This window comes from Fundulus heteroclitus, unplaced genomic scaffold (genome assembly GCF_011125445.2).
Source record: "Fundulus heteroclitus isolate FHET01 unplaced genomic scaffold, MU-UCD_Fhet_4.1 scaffold_125, whole genome shotgun sequence".
Classification (NCBI taxonomy): domain Eukaryota; kingdom Metazoa; phylum Chordata; class Actinopteri; order Cyprinodontiformes; family Fundulidae; genus Fundulus; species Fundulus heteroclitus.
In genome coordinates this window covers 400,787-420,729 of record NW_023396537.1, presented here as the reverse complement: position 1 = coordinate 420,729, position 19,943 = coordinate 400,787, and the positions used below count along the sequence as shown (strand labels likewise).

The following is a 19,943-nucleotide window of genomic DNA, read 5'->3' as shown; positions in this document are numbered from 1 at the left end:
CATCTCTCGACTAGAAATTCTTAGTATGCCTTAATAGGTCTAAAGTTTCCCTCTAACCCAAACGGACATCTAACAGCCTTTATTATTAAAGTTAAACTCTGTTTGCCGCTGGTCCTCAGAGTATTTTATTAAACTCAGCGTTAAACTGGTCGAGGAGCTGAACGAGGAAATGGCCACCATGTTATCCACGTGGACGCTGCTAGCTTTTAGCTTCGTTGTTGTTTCTGCTGGTGAGTTTGATTTTAGGTGATAACAAAGCATGATGTGTTTTCATGTGGGATGATGTGATTTAAAATATTTTCTGTTGTAATGTTCTGTTGTGGTGTTGGTTATTTTTTCAGTTTAGAATTATTTCTCTTTCTTGTTTTAGGTTTATGCTTAGCCTGTTTTTGTTATCTGGCCTTTATTGTTAGTTTTTATTTCAGCCCTTGCCTGTTTAGTCTCATTTCTTACCTTAAGTTTTTGTTTATCAGTCTGTTGCTCCCTTTATCACCTCCACCTGTTTTTGTTAATTAGTCCCGCCCTGAGCTCCTGTTCTGTTGCCTATTTAAACACGCCTTCGTTTTGATTAGTTGCCGATCAGAAGAAGAAGAAGAAGAAGATTAGTTGCCGGAATATCTCCTTTTGTTCCCGTCCGCGACCTGCTGGTAAGAGCCTTGCAGCCTCTGCTTATATTCTCTGTTTGTTGCCCTGCATTATCCGTTCTGTTTTTGAGTCTGTCCCAGCCTTTTTGTCACCCTGGAGGATCCGTAATTTTTGTCAATAAAACCCTTTTTTAGCATCAGCTCCGTGTTTGGCTTAACTTTGGATTCACCACAGCAATTCATTACATCTGTAGTGTAAAAATTCTTCATTGATACTATAGCTGATTACTTCCCCTAATTTATTTCTTCATTTTAATATTTCATCTCTTCCTCCTTACAATCTGAACCTGTTAAAAACCCCATTATGGAACCATGAACTTAATTTATGGTGATTCTGTTTAATTCACTTTAATATAAATGGTTCCATTTTGGTTCTGTTACCTGCTTGGAACAGTGATTTGGAAAATCAGGAACTCAAACCATGGAGACTTTTTTAAGGGTTTTTCAGACTTTACTGGTATTGTTGTCCTGCAGCTGGGACTCCATCTTCTTCCTGTAGCTTTACTTTCCTTCTCTAAATTTCCTCCTCAGTCTTTTCTGCAAATCGGTCAGTTCTTCTTTATGTACTGACCTGAAAGCCTTTTTCTTCTCCCTCAGCAAAGATTTTATCTCTGGATTTAACCAGGGCTTGCTGTTGGAGAAGCATCTAACTTTCATGGGAAGGATAGTAGTGTCTACACAGAAGTTGACATAATCTGTGCTGAGGATCACGCCGCACATCCCATACAGTGAAGCCTCCTCTGACCATCTCCTCACTGTGTGTGCTGCCACTGGCTCCCTGATCACCAGTGGCTTGTAGACAGTTTTTAAGAAGATTAAGCTGTGATCAGAAGAACCGTGGGGAGGAAGGGGTGAGGATAACTCTTTGCAGTTAGCATATAATAAATCCAGAATTTTATTGTCTCTTGTTTTGCATGTAACATATTGTTTGAATGTGGGTAGGGTGGAGGACAGGGACACACGATTAAAGTCCCCCGAAATAAGGACCAGTGCCTGGGATGCTTTCTCTGCATTTTGCAGATTTTCACAATCGTGTGAAATTTCTCTGGGGATCATGTAAGGACAAATACCAACAGCTAGCAGCTCGATGTTCTTTGTTTTTTTTTTTTTCTGAAAAAAGTTAAAAAAAATATATAAACCTGCACACAACTAGATTAATAGAATGCCTATAAGTAATATAGACATTTTATATGCAATGGGCCTACCTGTGAATACCTCTCCGAACTTATGCTGGTTTATTATAAATTCTTCGTTCTTCAATTCTGCTGGTGGTTCCTAGAGTCTCTAAAAGTAGAATGGGAGGCAGATCCTTTAGCTATCAGGCTCCTCTCCTGTGGAACCAACTCCCAGTTTTGGTCCGTGAGGCAGACACCCCGTCTACGTTTAAGACTAATCTTAAAACCTTCCTTTGTGACAAAACTTATAGTCAGAGTGGCTCATGTTACCCTGAGCTATCTCTATAGTTATGCTGCTATAGGCTTAGGCTGCTGAAGGACATCAGGGCCTATATTTCTCATTCTACTGAGTTCTACTGTTCTCCAGTCTACTGTTCTCCAGTTTTGCATGACTGTTGTCATTTCAGCTTTTAACTTTTTGTTCTCTCTCTTTTTTCTTCATAGTAGGTACACCTGGTCTGGCGTTCTGTTAGCTGTGACATCATCCATGGAAGACAGATCACCGGCTATTACCATCTAATGTAGAACAGATTACTGGATCAATGTGTGCTTCTGTGCTTTTTTGTCTCTCTTGTTGTGTCTCTGCTCTGTCTTCTGTCTTTGCCTTCCCATTATTTGGGAGTTTTTATTTCCACTGTCGGTTCATGCATGCTCAGTATGAGGGATTGCTGCAAAGCAATGGACAATGCAGACGACTCTCCCTGTGGCTCTACGCTTCTTCCGGAGTGAATGCTGCTTGTCGGGATTTTGATGCAATCAACTGGTTCCTTTTATATAGGAAATGTTTTGACCAATCTGTATAATCTGACCCAATCTGTATAATCTGTTGAATTTGACTTTGTAAAGTGCCTTGAGATGACATGCTTCATGAATTTACGCTATATAATTAAAATTGAATTGAACATTTAGTGAATGGGGCTTGGTTACTTCAAAGGAGGAGTTGTTACCTGTACCGACAGGTGACAGGAGAGAGGGGAGCGGGTTAGCCATACTTTTTGTTGACCGTTTTGCCTTGCTAAAATGAATTACAGATCATGTAACACCATATAGACCTTTTTACAACTTTGTGTAATCAACACTAAAAGCCACTGTTGCAATAATCATTCACAATATAATACCAGGTCCAGTGCGCTTCTCTTCTCAAGCGACAGCAGCGCGTCAAACAAACAGGGCCCTACCTTTCCCTCTCAAGCGACTAGGCTGATTCTCTTTGGAGTCGCAACAATATACGTGTATAGACAGTTGTAAGAAAGACTATACTAGTAACAGATTGTTATGTTACTTAAAAAATTATATATATATATATATATATATATATATATATATAATATATATATATATATATATATTATATATATATATATATATATATATATAGGTAGATAGATAGATAGATAGATAGATAGATAGATAGATAACAGAAATGTAGAAACGTCAAAAAGCCTATGTTTGGACTAAAGAGGTTATTGCATTTCAGACTTGTTCGTTTAAATGTACTGAATTTGTTTGGAGTGTTCACACTGTTGGGAAATTCAATACCTGACTGGTTTTTAATGTTTGCCCAATTGTCAGTTAGCTCTGTTTTGAAGAAAACATTACAACCTCGTCTTAGCTGATCGATTTGTTTGATCTCTTGTTCTAATAGCGTTTTTGTTTTTTGTTTTTTCAAAACAAATTATTCTGCTCCTACACGGACTGTTTTTTTCGCTGCACAATAACCCGGAAGTAGAGGTGCAAAAACAAGGTGCAGAAGTTTTGAATCCAACCAGGGAACAATCCAGCATGTTTTACTGCAGCAGCGGCGGTTCCGATCCGCTGAACATGTCCAAAAGCGGCATCCTGAGAGGAATCATCACCGAGAAGCTGAGCACAGCCGCCCGGGAGATCTTAGCGGTGGTGGAGAGGACCGTAGCCGACTACGAGGAGGAGGCTTCGGGCTTCAGGCGGGAGATCGAGCGGCAGAGGAGGCAGCTGGAGCTCCTGCAGCCTCGGGTCAAGCTGCCCAGAACAGGTCAGTGGTGGTCTGGAGATGATCATTACATGCAGAACAGCAGAGATTTTACAGATTTAAGGTCCAAATGCAGCAGAGATGTTGATCAGATGTTGTTTGGATGTGACTGAACTAGAGTTGCTCCCAGATCTGCAGAGCCACGAGGAGGTGGTGGTTGGTGAGGAGCAAGAGGAGCAGCAGCTCACACAGAGCACAGGTAGGACTCACCTGGAGACACAACCAGAACCCAGACAGGAGATGCTGGTTCTGACCAGAGATCAGAAACAGACTCTGTGGGATGTGTTCAGGTGTGGAGGCAGCTGAGAGTCACAGTCCACCTGGGAAACACTCTGAGGAAGAGGAGGACGATGATGAGGGGGAAGATGGTGATGATGAGGAGGTGGAACAAGAGGATGATCATTATGATGAAGATGAACAGGAGGATGAAGAATCAGTAATAAAAAACAAGATGATCAAGGAAGACCTGAAGGACCCAGATTTTGAAATACCACCAAGGTAACGATCCAAAGATCTCCATCAGAACCACCACCTCTGAGGTTTAATCATGTTTTCCATGAACTGACCTCGTTTTAACGCAGCCTGTGGTCGTTATTTAGGTTATTAAACTTTAACTCAATAACACACTAACTAACCTGATGATAGTCCTTAAAATGTTAAGGTGTGGTGGTGTCATAAGGTGGTTTACTTTCTTCACTTCAGCTAATTTCCAACATCTACATCAACACATAATGAATGTCCTCAGTGTCTTTGCTGAAGAAATCTGGCTGTAATGATTCTAAAGGTCCTGTTTCCTGTTTTTGTAATTTTGGTGTTTATGTTCTCAAATTTTAAAGGGAAGCAAATCAAACTTCTCATTTAGCCGAAGGCCCCTACAAACCAAATTAAAGCCCATTTCTGTAGCATCCAAGCAGTAAGTTAAAATACACATCTATATACACACACATATTCTAAGGCATATGATGCATACTGTATTTTCGGACTATAAAACGTACTTAAAATATTTAACATTTCTTAAAAATTGATGGTGTGCCTTTATATTCCTGTGTACATTTAATAAGCAAAGAAGCCACCCCGCTCAATAGATACTAGGAGCATTATGGTACACCGTGTCACTACCTGATAGGACCACTGAGCTGTCCACAAGACTGCCTGACTGTAATGTCTAAACTAGAAGTTAATTTATGTAAGGTAAGGCAGTTTGCGCCTGCGTACACACTAGCAACAAATAAACTTTGGCCTCATGGTAGAAACAAGGCGATGTAGTCTGTCCTACTCTGTCCTCCCGACAGAAGAGTATAGCTCTCCCTTTAAGGTGAGACCTGTGTATGCGGAATGATATTACACTCTTGGGAGGAATATTTAATGCCTCTTATAAGCCAGTGCACTTTATAGTCCCAGATTGATTGATATTGAGATTGTTGTCATTCTAGTTAACATTTTTCTTGTCCTACCAGCCGGGAAACTCAAGCTGTCTGCAGACTAATGTGACGCCATTTGATGAGTGCCCTGTTGCTGAGTTGGTGTTCTTCCAGCTCAGGTCCTGTGAAATCTGCACACTGAGGAACTTTGTATTTTCCATTCTCTCCACTGTGCGTCCACAGATACAGAGGGGGGCATGCTAAGCCCGTGATCTCTGGAAGTTGACCATCATCTCCTTTGTTTTGTCCACATTGAGCTGCAGATTGTTCTCGGTGCTCCAACCCTCTAGAATTTCACTTTTTTTTTTTCTGTACCCGGATTCCTCGTTCCTATGGATGAGACCATAGCGTGTCATCTGCAGACTTTATAATCTGGTCGTCCCCCTCATGTTTTAGGAGTGTAAACAACATTAGACTGAGCACACGACCTTGAGGAGAGGACTATAGTTAAAATGTAATTGAAATATAACATACGTAGGGCTGGGCAAGTTAACGCATTAATTTCGCGTTAATTCATTAGACTATTAACGGCGATATTTATTTTATCGCGCATTAACGCATGTTGCTCACATGCTTTCAGTCAGTGTCAGTCAGCACGCGCGCTGACTGCAGCGCGCTGTCACGGAAGCACTCTGGTGCTCCCCCTCCCCTCTCGTACATGGCTCAGCGGCGCCAGCCAATCAGCACGCAGGCTCAGCTCTCACACAAACTTAACACACAAACAGCTGAGAGACACCGCAGCAGCGTAAAAACATGAACAGGGGAAGTAGCACCGTTTGGCTTTATTTTAATACCGTAAATGAAATCAAGCTGTATGTTTTGTAAAAAGCCGGTTCATTTCAGTGGAAACACAACAAATTTATCTAAGCACGTGAAAAAACAAGAAAACGTCGAGCCACAGAAACGGAGAGAGGAGACGAAACTTCTGTCATTGCCCCGACAGACCCACAGACGTCTCTGACTGAGGCGTTTCAGTCCTCCATGGAACATCCAGGTAGATCAGTGGTCATCTTCAGCAGCAGTTCATGTTAACTTTCAAAGTAGATATTATCTATCATATGTTACTGGAGCCCACACAGAAAATGTTATTAAGACCTTGAAAGAACCCAGTACATATATTAAAAAGTGTTATTTAAGATAAGATAACATTAGCTAATCCTTTTTTTATCCCACGACGGGTAAATTTATAGGATTAAAGCAACAGGCAGGTGCACACAACACAGACAAAATTACATAAGACTTAGACTTAGACTTAGACTTTCTTTATTGTCATTTTGTATACACAGAGTGCATACAGAACGAAATTTCGTTTTTCACACAGCTCAGAAATATTGCAGTAACTCTACAGAATACCTTGCAGTGAATTACAGTACAGGATAAAGTGCAGTGATCAATCGCAGTCACTTACAGAATAAATTTCAATTTACTTCCGGATTAAGTGCAGCAGTGAACAGTAGGCAGTTGAAAAGTAAACAATGTAAACCAAATGTAGACAAATATGCAGTAGGGTGCAGCAGTGTTTTAAAAGTAGACAGTTGCATTGTACACAGTTTTGCAGTACGTTTCCGGTTAAGGTGCAGCATCAATTTTGCAGAATACGATACAATGTGCAAATGTGCAAATCAGCGAAACTAGTGTGGTACACTTTTATACTTCAGCAGTTCAACAGTCTGATGGCAGCAGGGAAAAAGCTTTTGCAGAACCTAGTGGACCTGCAGCGGATGCTGCGGAACCTCTTTCCAGAGGGCAGCAGGGAGAATAGTCTATGGTGGGGGTGAGAGGGGTCCCTGATGATGTTACGGGCTCGAGACACACAGCGCTGCGATGAAATGTCTTTAATGGAGGGAAGAGGAGCCCCGATGATCCCTTCTGCTGTCCTCACCACTCTCCTCACGTTCTTCCAGTCGGAGGCACTGCAGCCTCCACACCACACAGAGAGACAGCTGGTCAGAATACTCTCTATGGTGCTTCTGTAGAAGGTCGTGAGGATGGGTGGGGGCAGGTGGGCTCTCCTCATCCTCCGCAGAAAGTACAGTCGCTTCTGTGCCCTCTTCACCAGTGAAGTGGTGTTCACAGTCCAGGTGAGGTTGTCCGTGATGTGCACCCCCAGGAACTTGGTGCTGCTGACCACCTCCACCGCTGAGTTGTTGATGAGCAGTGGAGCATGGTGAGGCTGGTTCTTCCTGAAGTCGACGATGATCTCCTTCGTCTTCTCCACGTTCAGGATCAGGCTGTTGTCTCTGCACCAGCCCACCAGCTGCTCCACCTCCTCTCTGTAGTCCTGGTCGTTGTCGTCTCTGATCAGGCCCACCACCGTTGTGTCGTCTGCAAACTTCACGATGTGATTGGTGGTGAACCTGGGGACGCAGTCGTGTGTCATCAGAGTGAACAGCAGGGGGCTCAGGACGCAGCCCTGAGGGGAGCCCGTGCTGAGGGTGACGACATCAGAGGTGTTCTGTCCGACCCGGACTGACTGAGGTCTGTTGGTGAGGAAGTCAAGCAGCCAGTTCCGTAGGGGTGTGTTGAAGCCCAGATGCTCCAGTTTTCCCACCAGATGTTGTGGGATGATGGTGTTGAACGCTGAACTGAAGTCCAGGAACAGCATCCGCACGTGCGTGTTCTTCTCCTCCAGGTGTGCCAGGCTCAGGTGAAGAGCAGAGGAGATGGCGTCCTCAGTGGAGCGGTTCCGTCGGTAGGCAAACTGGAACGGGTCGAGTGTTGATGGGAGACTGGAGACGATGTGTTCCTTTACCAGCCTTTCAAAGCACTTCATCATGATGGGAGTCAGTGCAACAGGCCGGTAGTCGTTGAAACAGGTGACTTGAGGTTTCTTTGGCACCGGAATGATGGAGGCAGACTTGAAGCATGCTGGCACTGTGGCTTGGTCCAGCGAGGTGTTAAAAATGTCTGTGAGGACACCAGCCAGCTGACCTGCACACTCCTTGAGCACCCGCCCAGGTATGTTGTCGGGGCCTGGGGCCTTCCGCGGGTTGACTCTCCTTAGAGTCTTCCACACGTCGGCGGTGTCAAGGCAGAGGACCTCCTCTTCCTGATGGGGAACAGCTTTCACTGCTGGAGTGCTGTTTAGTGCCTCAAACCTCCCAAAGAAGTTATTTAGTCCATTGAGGAAGTCAGCATCAACTTCACCCACCGGGGGGGAGGGCGTGTTGTATTCAGTGATCGCCCGGATGCCTTTCCACATGCTCCTGGTGTTGCTGGCGTCATGGAAAAGCTCCTCGATTTTCTGACTGTGGTTCCGCTTTGTTAGCCTGATGGCACGGTTCAGGTTGGCTCTCGCTGTCCTCAGTGCCTCCTTGTCTCCAGACTTGAAGGCTGAGTTCCGTGCTTTTAGCGCTTGACGGACCTCCGCAGTAATCCAGGGTCGTTGGTTGGCTCGGGTGATGATGGTCTTGGTGGTGCTGACGTCCTCAATGCATTTGTTGATGTAGGCTGACACAGTCATGGCGTACTCATCAATGTTGATCTTGTCCTCATAAGTTGCTGCAGCTTTGAACATGTTCCAGTCAGAGCACTCAAAACAGTCCTGGAGCGCCTCCATTGCTCCCTCAGTCCACACCCTCACCTGCCTCGCTGTAGGTTTTGCTCTGATCAGCAGGGGCCTGTATGCAGGAATTAGCATCACAGAAAGGTGGTCTGAAGAGCCCAGGTGGGGGCGGGGGACTGCTCTGAATGCTCCTTTAATGTTTGTGTAGACTAAGTCTAGAGTGTTCTCTCCCCGAGTTGCAAAATCCACGTGTTGATAAAAATGAGGGAGAACAGTTTTCATATTTGCCTGGTTAAAATCCCCAGCAATGAAATATATAAGAGGTGGATTAGCGAAAAAACACTGAACCTAACATTATTGTTATTATTATTATTATTATTATTTAATTGTAATAATAAAATAAAAACCACAAAACCCAAAAGGTCAACAGTTTCATGATACATCAAGCTTAGGGACTGGCTAATATACAGCAGGTCAAAAAAGGCCATATTTTGGCTGCAGTGCTTGCTGTTCTCTTATGAAGAAAATATCAACTAGTGCACTAAATTCAATAGATGGGTTGAAAATATCCAGTATAAAATAAGATAAGTGCTACAAATGTTACAACACTTTTGTTCATATGGCAGCAGAACATTAAAATAAAAGTGCTCTTTACACTACTTTTGAATTCATTCTTGGAGTTTGCGCATACAATGCGATTAATCATGATTAATCGGGCAAATTATGCGATTAATCGCGATTAAAAAATTTTAATCGTTGCCCAGCCCTAAACATACGTTAACATTGCTTTATGAAATACTGTGTGAATTCTTATACATTGCCTGACTCGACAATGCATCTAATTTTACCAAAAAGACAGTAATGACAGGCAGACACAGTGAACGAGGTGAAGAAGGGATTCAAACTGTGTGGTAATTAGGTAATATTTTTTTAATAAAAGTTGCTAGGGGGGTCTGAAAAGTCCCCAAATATAGCCACAGTTGCTAAATTAGCAACACTTGACGTTTTGCTTCACTACCAAGAGCAGTGCAGCGCCAAGTAGCAAACAGTAGCTTCATACACTAGTCAGGTTCACAATGAGACAGACAGTAAAAGTACAGTAAATTTTTACACTTCATGATATTTAAATCCATTTTAAATGATATGATTAGAATAATTGTAAATATACAGTAGCTGTACTATAACATGCTTTACATTGTTTTAACATATTTTCTTATTCACTCTAAAAGGAGAGAGGGCTGGCAAAAAGTAGCAGACAACTTAATGCATAAATACTGTCCACGTTAGATGTTTCTATCACTTTATACAGTATGAATTTTTGCATTTTAATAATTTCATATTTATGTTGTTCTTTTATGTCAGAACCTCCACGGGACCCACTAGAACATGGGGAAAAAAGTGAAATACAAGAATATTCTACAAAATTGTAGCCTTTAATTATTATACTTTATTTTTAAAAGGCACTTGAGGCAAAAGATCCAATTTCGGTGTTATTCCTTAGACACTGGATGTAAAGGACGCGTGTAAACTGGGAATTTTAACAAAGAAAACATCTTTATCTATAAAAAATGTGTCTGAAGGTGGCGCTCTTTCCTCTAATTATCACCACTGATATCTGTGAGAAAAGAAGCTAATCAGATGTAATCATCTTGCAGGTCAGTTCAGCGTGGACGTAAAAGGCATCACTTAACTCTGAAAATTAACACAAAGGAGCCTCTAAATCTCAGGATCCGGATACTGGAGGACTCTGAGACCACCGTGCTCTCAAATGCTGGTATGTTCTAACTGCTTCTGCTCATCAGACCCATCACCAGTCAAGCAGTTCCAGTCTTTCTCACAGGAAGCCTTTCGCTCTGTTCCAGTGTTTAAGAAGTATCCAATCTGGGACCTGGGGTGTCCTCATGGTCTAGAGGAAGCGGCCTTCCTGGACCTGTTAAGGTCCACCTTCCCTCAGCTGGCTGCTGGGGAACCTTTTGATACCTTCATCACAGATAAGAGCAGGAAGCTGCAGCCTCTGAATGTGAAAGCTCTGACTCCGGAGGAGATCTACACCGCCATCAAATCCAATGGAAACTCAGCTCTGTACATCCGCCCCAAGGTTCTGAGATTTGGTTGTTTATTTGACGTTCAGCCACTTTTAGGCACCGTTAAAGCTGGTCTGAAACAGACTGGCACCTCCTAAAAGTCACAGTTTTAGTCTGTTCTTCGATTTAGGGTCATTTCTCTCTGGGAACAAGAAGCTTATTTTTAAATGTTGGTATGTGGCAGCAAATGGGTTTGGATTGCTATAGCTCACTTCTGAAACCTTCAGGACTTGGTTTACAGGGTAAACGAAAGTCTGGGGCTTTTAAGTAGATGCGTTTCAATTGCAGTGGGTCATTTTTTCACTAAGCGGCTTAATGATGAAATATAAATATAAGTAAAGTCTCTATAGGTAGTGGTTAGTTAGAGAGAACCTCTGAAGTATTTTTAAGGGCTGTTTCTCAATATACTTACTTAGCTGTTCTTATGTACTTCCATACTTGTGAAACGTCATCAATGGAACCCAAAGTATTGTCCCTAATAATAATAATAATAATTTTTTTATATATAAGCGCCATTCTGGGCACCCAAGGTCACCATACATTGGTTAAAAACAATGCAACAAAAACAACAATAAAAAGTGATCATAAAGCAAAAAACACAAATCAGGCTAAAATTACACAGTGCAAATGAAATCTTAGGGAAAATGGCGTTTTGAGTTTGGTTAATGAGTTCTGCAGGTGGACGGTTCCAAAGGTGAGGTGCTGAGTGGCTGAATGCTCTGCTCCCCATGGTGGTGAGACGGGCAGGTGGGACAGTCTGGTGGATAGAGGAGGAGAATCGGTGCGTGTGGGAGGAAGTAGCAATAAGGAGGAGATTTGATGGGTAGGGAGAGGGGAGACTGTGAATGGACTTAAATGCTAAGAGGAGGATTTTAAACTGAATTTGAAACTGTATGGGAGCCAGTGGAGCTGTTGTTAATCGAGGTGATATGGTGGATAGAGGGGGCTATTGTAATGATGCGGGCAGCTGAATTCTGGACTAGCTGCAGTTTATGAAGGAATTTGTGAGTGACACCAGGGAGGAGAAAATTGCAGTACTATTGGCAAGAAGTGACGAGACTATTAACAACAATGGCATGGGGGGTGAGAGAGGTGCGGAGATGGTTGATGTTGCATAGGTGAAAGTATGCAGACCGTGTAATGTTTGTGATATGGGAATTAAGAGTACTGTTGAGGATGACACCCAGACTCTTAACCTGTGGTTAGGGTATTTCCCCTCTGGTACCCATTTGTCACCTGTTAAATCCAGGGACAATGCAGTTGGTACTCTTTTCAGGGAGCGCTGATTTTGACAGATTGGTATTCTCATGAATTGGACACATCAGTTATGGATTTTCAATATGGGAGCAACTGCAATCTAAGTAAAATCCACTGGATGGCAGTCTTGCCTTACGTTTTGGGGTGTCAAGTAGGGAGGCCCGTGAGTGTGACAGCGGGGGTATCACGTGTAATACAGGGGTTTTACCAAGTGTTTGAGTACTGCTGGCTTGCCCAATTTGAGTGTGTCTGATGGGGTTTGTGGGTTTCCAGGAGTGAGCAATGCGTGTTACAGTTGGGGGTCCCATGTGTGTGGGGGAGGGGCATTGTCTGTAAGGGAGCACTTTATGACAATAGGGTAACATGTGTGTATTTTTGGTGTTTGAGTACTACAGGACGTCGTGTTTCGGTGGGCGGAATACTTCAAAGACCTCCTTAATCCCACCAAAACGTCTTCCATTGCGGAAGCAGAGCTTGAGGACCCTGGGTCGGGTTCTCCCATCTCTGGTGCTGAGGTTGCCGAGGTTGTTAACAAGCTCCTCGGTGGCAAGGCCCCGGGGGTGAATGAGATTCGCCCTGAGTACCTTAAGGCTCTGGATGTTGTGGGGCTGTGTTGGTTAACGCGGCTCTGCAGCATTGCGTGGACATCGGGGGCCGTTCCCCTGGATTGGCAGACTGGGGTGGTGGTTCCCCTATTTAAAAAGGGGGACCGGAGGGTGTGTTCCAACTATAGAGGAATCACACTCTTAAGCCTCCCTGGTAAGGTCTATTCAGGGGTTCTGGAAAGGAGGGTCCGTCGGATAGTCGAATCTCGGATTCAGGAAGAGCAGTGTGGTTTTCGTCCTGGCCGTGGAACACTGGACGAGCTCTATACCCTCAGCAGGATTCTGGAGGGGGCATGGGAGTTTGCCCAACCAGTCTACATGTGCTTTGTGGATCTGGAGAAGGCATTCGACCGTGTCCCCCGAGGGATCCTGTGGGGGGTACTCCGGGAGTATGGAGTACCGGACCCTTTAATAAGTGCTGTCAGGTCTCTGTACGACCGGTGTCAGGGTCTGGTCCGCATTGCCGGCAGTAAGTCGGACTCGTTTCCAGTGAGAGTTGGACTCCGCCAAGGCTGCCCTTTGTCACCGATTCTGTTCATAACTTTTATGGACAGAATTTCTAGGCGCAGCCAAGGTGTTGAGGGGATCCGTTTTGGTGGCCTTAGGATTGCGTCTCTGCTATTCGCGGATGACGTGGTCCTATTGGCTTCATCAGGGCGTGATCTACAGCTCTCACTGAAGCGGTTCGCTCTGAAGATCAGTGCCTCCAACCCTGGGAACGCCTTGGGATTCCTCCTGAGGAGCTGGCCCAAGTGGCCGGGGAGAAGGACGTCTGAGCCTCATTACTGAAGCTGCTGCCCCCGCGACCCGACCCCAGATAAGCCGAAGAAAACGGATGGACGGACGGACGGAGTACTGCAGGCCCATTGGGACTGTGTGTGGGGGAGGGGCATTGTCTGTAAGGGAGCACTTTATGACAATAGGGTAACGTGTATATTCTTGGTGTTTAACAGTAATTTTTGTATCGGTGGAGCCAGGGGCTGATCCATGGAAGTTGATGCCCAGCTAGGGTTCTCCGTTCCAAGGGTAGAGATGCTCCATGTCTCCCCTAGTTTTCCGGAGGTCCAGGGGCTGCACAGCCCTCCTGCATGCGGGAAAGGGAGCTCTTTTGCGGGGTGGAGAACCTCCATGTTTCCCCCTGGTTCTCCATGCAGGGAAAGAGAGCTCTGCTGCAGGGTGGAGATGCTGCATGTGTCCCCTGGTTCTCTGGAGGTCCAGTGTGGGCTTCCAGTATAAGTCCATGTCCCCCCTGGTTCTCTGGAGGTCCGCGGGCTGCTCAGCCCTCCTCCGTGCGTGAAAAGGGAGCCCTTTTGCGGGTGGAGATGCTGCATGGTTCCCCCTGGTTCTGTGGAGGTCCAGTGTGGGCTTCCAGTATAAGTCCATGTCCCCCCTGGTTCTCTGGAGGTCCGCGGACTGCTCAGCCCTCCTACCTGCGGGAAAAGGGAGCTCTTTTGCGGGGTGGAGAACCTCCATGTTTCCCCCTGGTTCTCCATGCGGGGAAAGAGAGCTCTGCTGTGGGGTGGAGATGCTGCATGTGTCCCCTGGTTCTCTGGAGGTCAATGGGCTGCTCAGCTCACCTCCATGCAGGAAAAGGGAGCTCTGCTGCGGGGTGGAGATGCTGCATGTGTCCCCTGGTTCTCTGGGCTGCCCAGCTCACCTCCATGCGGGAAAAGGGAGCTCTACTGCAGGGTGGAGATGCTGCATATGTCCCCTGGTTCTCTGGAGGTCCACGGGCTGCTCAGCTCACCTCCATGCGGGAAAAGGGAGCTCTGCTGCGGGGTGGAGATGCTGCATGTGTCCCCTGGTTCTCTGGAGGTCCATGGGCTGCTCAGCTCACCTCAATGCAGGAAAAGTGAGTTCTTTTGTGGGGTGGAGATGCTGCATGGTTACCCCTGGTTCTGCTGAGGTCCAGTGTGGGTTTCCAGTATAAGTCCATGTCCCCCCTGGTTCTCTGGAGGTCCACGGGCTGCTCAGCTCACCTCCATGCGGGAAAAGGGAGCTCTGCTGCGGGGTGGAGATACTGCATGTATCCCCTGGTTCTCTGGCGGTCCATGTGCTGCTCAGCTCACCTCAATGCGGGAAAAGGGAGCTCTTTTGCGGGGTGGAGATGCTGCATGGTTACCCCTGGTTCTGTGGAGGTCCAGTGTGGGCTTCCAGTTTAAGTCCATGTCCCCCCTGGTTCTCTGGAGGTCCACGGGCTGCTCAGCTCACCTCTATGCGGGAAAAGGGAGCTCTGCTGCGGGGTGGAGATGCTGCATGTATCCCCTGGTTCTCTGGAGGTCCATGTGCTGCTCAGCTCACCTCAATGCGGGAAAGGGAGCTCTTTTGCGGGGTGGAGAACCTCCATGTTTCCCCCTGGTTCTCCATGCAGGAAAAGAGAGCTCTGCTGCGGGGTGGAGATGCTGCATGTGTCCCCTGGTTCTCTGGAGGTCCATGGGCTGCTCAGCTCACCTACATGCGGGAAAAAGGAGCTGTTTTGAGTGGTGGAGAACCTCCATCTTTCCCCCTGGTTCTCCATGCGGGGAAAGAGAGCTCTGTTCCTGGGTACAGAAACTCCATGGATGCCCCTGGTTCTGCTGGACCACCAGGGCCCAGCAGAACCAGGGGCAGATACATGGAAGTTGATTTCCTGCTAGGGTGCTCTGTTCTTGGGCAGAGAAGCTCAACAGATGCCCCTGGTTCTGCTGGTGGTCCACCAGAACCATGTAAATTCCACCCATATGTCACATGTTGCACCCTAACCAGCTATAAGTGCACCCATCTGTCATATGTTAAATCCCACCATCTGTCATACTGGGAAGTTCACCCATCTGTCATATGTTAAATCCCACCGTCTTTCATACTGGGAAGTTCACCCATCTGTCATATGTTAAATCCCATTGTCTGTCATACTGGGAAGTTCACCCATCTGTCATTTGTTAAATCCCACCATTTGTTACACTGGGAAGTTCACCCATCTGTCAAGAGTTGCACCCTATCCGGGTGTCACTGTGTATATAGGGAAGTTAGCCAATTTGTCATGTGTTAAATCCCACCATCTGTCATACTGGAAAGTTCACCCATCTGTCACAAGTTGCACCCTAACCGGGTGTCACTGTGTATATAGGGAAGTTATCCCAGTAATCCCACCGTCTGTCATGACACCATCTGCTGGTGAAAAGGTGGAACTAAAACCCTAACAACCCCTTTTGTGAAAATCGGGAGCAATAGACCCCTTGCATCTGACGTCACAGTCACGTGATCGGGGGTGCGCGCCTCCATCTTGGTGGGCAGGCTAGCCTAACAGCCCGTCTACTACTTGACAAAACGGGTGATTTAGAGCGTACTTTTAGTTAGTTTATTTTTGGAATCTAAGCAATGCCTACGACTTGTTGTGCTCCCGGTTGCACACAGAGGCATTCCAAATCGTTGGATGTACGTTTCTGTCGTTTACCGAAGGAGAAAGGACGAAGAAAGAAATGGATATTTTCAATGAAAAGAGCGCAAGCAGACACTCCCAATGGACTGGAGAGGGGGGGCGCATCATACTACGAGAGAATTTGCAGTCTACACTTCATCTCCGGTAAATACAACTTAATTCTGCTCTATTCATTGTTCTACTTAAATAGCGGCGGAGGGGAGGTAGCGATCCCTACACGGCCCGGAGAAGCCGCTGTTGCTGCCGTAGCCGCTGCTGTCTGAAGCAGCAGACAGCTGTTGCTGCACCCGCTTCCTGCTGCTCCAGACAGCGGCGGCTCTCCGGCCCGTGTAACGATCGCCACCTCCCCTCCGCCCGTTCACGGGAGCTAGTATGTCTGTGTTTACGCTGCAATGTCGCCAACACCCCCACCCATTTTAACAAGACAAAAACACCAAAATAATCCGTAGTGAGTGATTTTTTTTTTAACCTACCGGGCGGGTCTTCCTCTCTGCTTTGTGCTGTTGCACAAACATGTCTGAACAACATCCATCCATTTTCTGACCCGCTTAATCCCTCATGGCGTCGCGGGCGTTGCTGGAGCCTTTTTCCTGATATAAAATAATTGCAGCCGTCCAGTGGTTTCAGGGGCTTTCGTGCTCTCTTGTCCGTACTGGCCTGCGTGTTTATAAAGCAGCTGTGTCGCTGTACGAAACCCTTGGCCAGCATTTCACAGACTCGCTCCGTCCCTTCAGGCTTTTGCTGTGTGGATCTGGCAATCTGATACCATCAACCATCAACTTACTCTTAAAACGATCTTGTGATACGTTATCTAAAGAAGAAAAATACCTGGAGAACTCGTCATTTTGTCAAATGGCGTGCCAACCAATATGGCCGCCACGCAAGGGATTCTGGGTAACGGAGTCACGTGGTTGCAAGGGGTCTATTAACTGAGTTTTTGAGTGAACTTTGCCCTCTTTGGGGGGCTGTCACGGGGGCACGAGGGGTGTTTTAAAATCGGGGTCCCCTTGCAGATGGGTGACGAGGGATGGGGCTATTATGTGAGCCAAGCCCTGTGACCCTGTGACCTTTGGTATGGCCCCCAGGATTTTTAAAAAAATGTCAAAAATTGCCCCCATTTGTCAAAAAAAAGGCAAGTCTCATAATTAGGGGGAGGGGGGGCAATGGAGTTGTCAATGGTCATTGAGAAACTGTTTTGGATAATGTCTGTTTAGAACCAATGAGGATAACCTCTGTTTGTCACTATTTAGTTTGAGAACATTGGAGGAGAACCAGGATTTTACTTCTGATAGACAGTCAGCAAAGGACGAGGGTGGGAGACTGGAGGTGGGTTTATTGTGGAGTCCCAGAAGCACCGGTGCTTGGCGCTTCAAAAATGTCCCGCGGCATGCTGAGTGGAACGGCTGACTAACTAGAGTTGCAGCAACCAGCCACGAAGGCGCAGCGCTTCAACGTTCAGAGCTGGGTGTCATCTGCATGACAGTGGAAACAGATATTGTACTTATGGAAGATATTGCCAAGAGGAAGAAGGTAAATGATGAAAAGGAGGGGCCCCAGGACAGAACCTTGGGGCAGACCTGAATAGACGGGAGAAGGCTGGGATGAGAAGGATTTGAGTTGAATGAACTGAGTGCAGACTGAGAGGTAGGATCTGAACCAGTCCAGTGGAGTGAGTGATGTCGATGAGAAATACTCTATTGAGGAGGGAGGGGTGGCTAATGGTGTCAAAGGCTGGGCTCAGGTTAAGGAGGATGAGGATAGTGAACAAACCAGAATCAGCTGTCATGAGGTGGTCATTGGTGATTTTTACGAGTGCAGTGTCTGCTGTGGAGTGGAAGGAAACAAGACTGAAATTGTTAATACAGATTATTGAGTGATAGGAGGGAGTGAGGTTGAGTAGCAACTATTTTCTCAAGGATTTTGGAAATGAAGGGAAGATTAGAATTGGGAAGGAAATTGGTAGGATCAGCACCAGGTTTTTTCAGGATTGGTGTTGTTGCAGCGGTTTTGAATGATGTTCAATTCTATGTATACATCACATCAACTATTTGTTCCTGGATGTGTTCTCTCTTTACCCATTTTATCGAGAATGGACCATCACATCTTTCTGAGGACTTTGGCTAGCAAGGAATCCCATAAGGCATTGCCCCCTTATCAGTGTTACACGGAGAAGGTGAGTGCATAAATTCAATGTTTTTATACCAATAGTGTAGTTTTAAGATGTTTTTAAGTGAGAAGGTAGACTTTAAAACTTCCTCTATGCAGTCAGTTTATCCAGGATGAACCGACTTTTAAATGCGCGCCAATATTTTAGAAGTAGCACAGCACCGCTGGCAGCCGGCAGCAGCTGGAACAAGGACACATTTAACCCCCGTCCCCACAATGACTTTCTCTGGCTTGTTTAGATGAAATATGTAAAAATATACTGTAGTCTCTTTCTTATTGTTGTATCTGCATGTTTTTTTAAATTCCCCACTGAGGGACATTGTTTCTATTCACTTTAACATTTCCCATTGTTTTGTGCCAGCAGGTCTTACCGAGGAAAATTTGAACGTCTCCCAGTGATTCTCTTCACATTCGTGTCCTGCCATCGTCTCCTCTGCTGTCTCCTCATCTTGTTTTACATTTTTAAATTATATTTTTTGCTTATGATTCAATGGTCAAGTAATTAATTCCCTCAATGACTGACCATCTGTTTTATTTTCCTTCTATAAATATATGTCACTAAAACATTTAGGCTATGTTTATACTGTAGATATCTGATGAGTTTACCACATGATGACAATAAATGGAAAAAGAGTTTCATTTGTGTGTATAGTAAGTTATTTGGATCATGCAGTTACAATAACACTTTAGCCAGACACAGGTTTGTAAAAACACTCTCCTGGTCCTTAGTGTTCTTTCTGGTAGTGAACTGTTTTGCTTTGCTGGTCACAACCCCGCCACTTCAACAATCCTGGGGAAAGATGAAAAGTCTTACCTCAGACCAGGGCCTTTTTACCCGGGAAACTGAAATTACCCGTGTAAATTTGTATAATGCTAGGCTTTTGAAAGTCATGATACTCTCCACATGCATTGGAAAAGCACCTTAATAAAACTTTCTTTCTGGTGTGCAGATATTGGTCATGACTGAGCAATTTTATCTTCAAGATTAAAATTGTATTATTTCTATGGAAAACTCTGAAACATGATGTAATTGTTTCTTTCAGAAAGAAGAGGTTAAGACCAAGAAAAAGGAAGAACATCTGGTCGCTGATTCTACAATTATCGACCCTGGGATCATGGACAATGAAACTGGGCTCCCCACAAGGTGAATTAAGAAAAGGAGAACATGTCATTATTCTTTTATTAAAAAATATCTATCTATCTATCTATCTATCTATCTATCTATCTATCTATCTATCTATCTATCTATCTATCTATCTATCTATCTATCTATCTATCATTGAGTCAATTCAGTATTCTCAAATCATAAAATCAATAGAGATAAAATTATATTTGTTGAACCCTCATTAAATTATGTTTAGGCCCATCTATTCAGCTCACTCTGTTCTGGCTGTGTGGCTACTGATCATTATAGCCTACTCTGCTGATACATTGATGCTAAGTGAGGTAATGTGCTACGGAGAGAGACTGTGAGGGGTAAAAAGCTGCACAGAGAAAGAGACAAGCAGTTTTTAAAGGAGAAGTCCGGTCAACAAAGAAAAATCTGTGGATCAGTAGCTAGATCTAAAACTAATATGTTCATGGTGATTTAATGAATTTTGCGTTAATCAATAAGAAAATAAAAGCATAAATTGTTGTCTTGATCACTGTGTATATTTGG

The 19,943-nt window shown here is 45.1% G+C and overlaps 2 protein-coding genes across 7 annotated transcripts in view; both read left to right on the top strand.

Moving 5' to 3' along the window:
- Positions 1 to 3,519: 3,519 nt before the first annotated feature.
- LOC105919956 (zinc finger protein 2 homolog) overlaps positions 3,520 to 19,943 on the top strand; it is a 51,814-nt gene continuing 35,390 nt past the window's right edge. Inside the window, exons 1-6 of one of the 2 annotated variants that reach the window (XM_036128944.1) lie at positions 3,525 to 3,830; positions 3,958 to 4,026; positions 4,118 to 4,325; positions 10,409 to 10,527; positions 10,616 to 10,851; positions 19,327 to 19,427. In XM_036128944.1, the coding sequence (XP_035984837.1) occupies positions 3,602 to 3,830; positions 3,958 to 4,026; positions 4,118 to 4,325; positions 10,409 to 10,527; positions 10,616 to 10,851; positions 19,327 to 19,427 (962 nt within the window). In that variant the 5' untranslated portion in view covers positions 3,525 to 3,601. Of the gene's footprint in view, positions 3,831 to 3,957; positions 4,027 to 4,117; positions 4,326 to 10,408; positions 10,528 to 10,615; positions 10,852 to 19,326; positions 19,428 to 19,943 lie in introns of both variants that reach the window. The other variant, XM_036128946.1, reaches the window with a different exon arrangement.
- On the top strand, positions 13,482 to 15,941 carry LOC118558382. Of its 5 annotated transcripts, none has more exons than XM_036128953.1 (2): positions 13,482 to 13,911; positions 14,657 to 15,941. In XM_036128953.1, the coding sequence occupies exons 1-2, from the start codon at positions 13,687 to 13,689 to the stop codon at positions 15,521 to 15,523; spliced, it is 1,092 nt and encodes a 363-aa protein (XP_035984846.1). In that variant the 5' UTR covers positions 13,482 to 13,686; the 3' UTR covers positions 15,524 to 15,941. The 5 variants fall into 5 exon arrangements, with proteins under 5 accessions (XP_035984846.1, XP_035984844.1, XP_035984845.1 ...); XM_036128951.1 differs by lacking the exon at positions 13,482 to 13,911 and adding an exon at positions 14,168 to 14,410 and having other exon boundaries at positions 14,643 to 15,917; XM_036128952.1 differs by lacking the exon at positions 13,482 to 13,911 and adding an exon at positions 14,168 to 14,413 and having other exon boundaries at positions 14,646 to 15,917.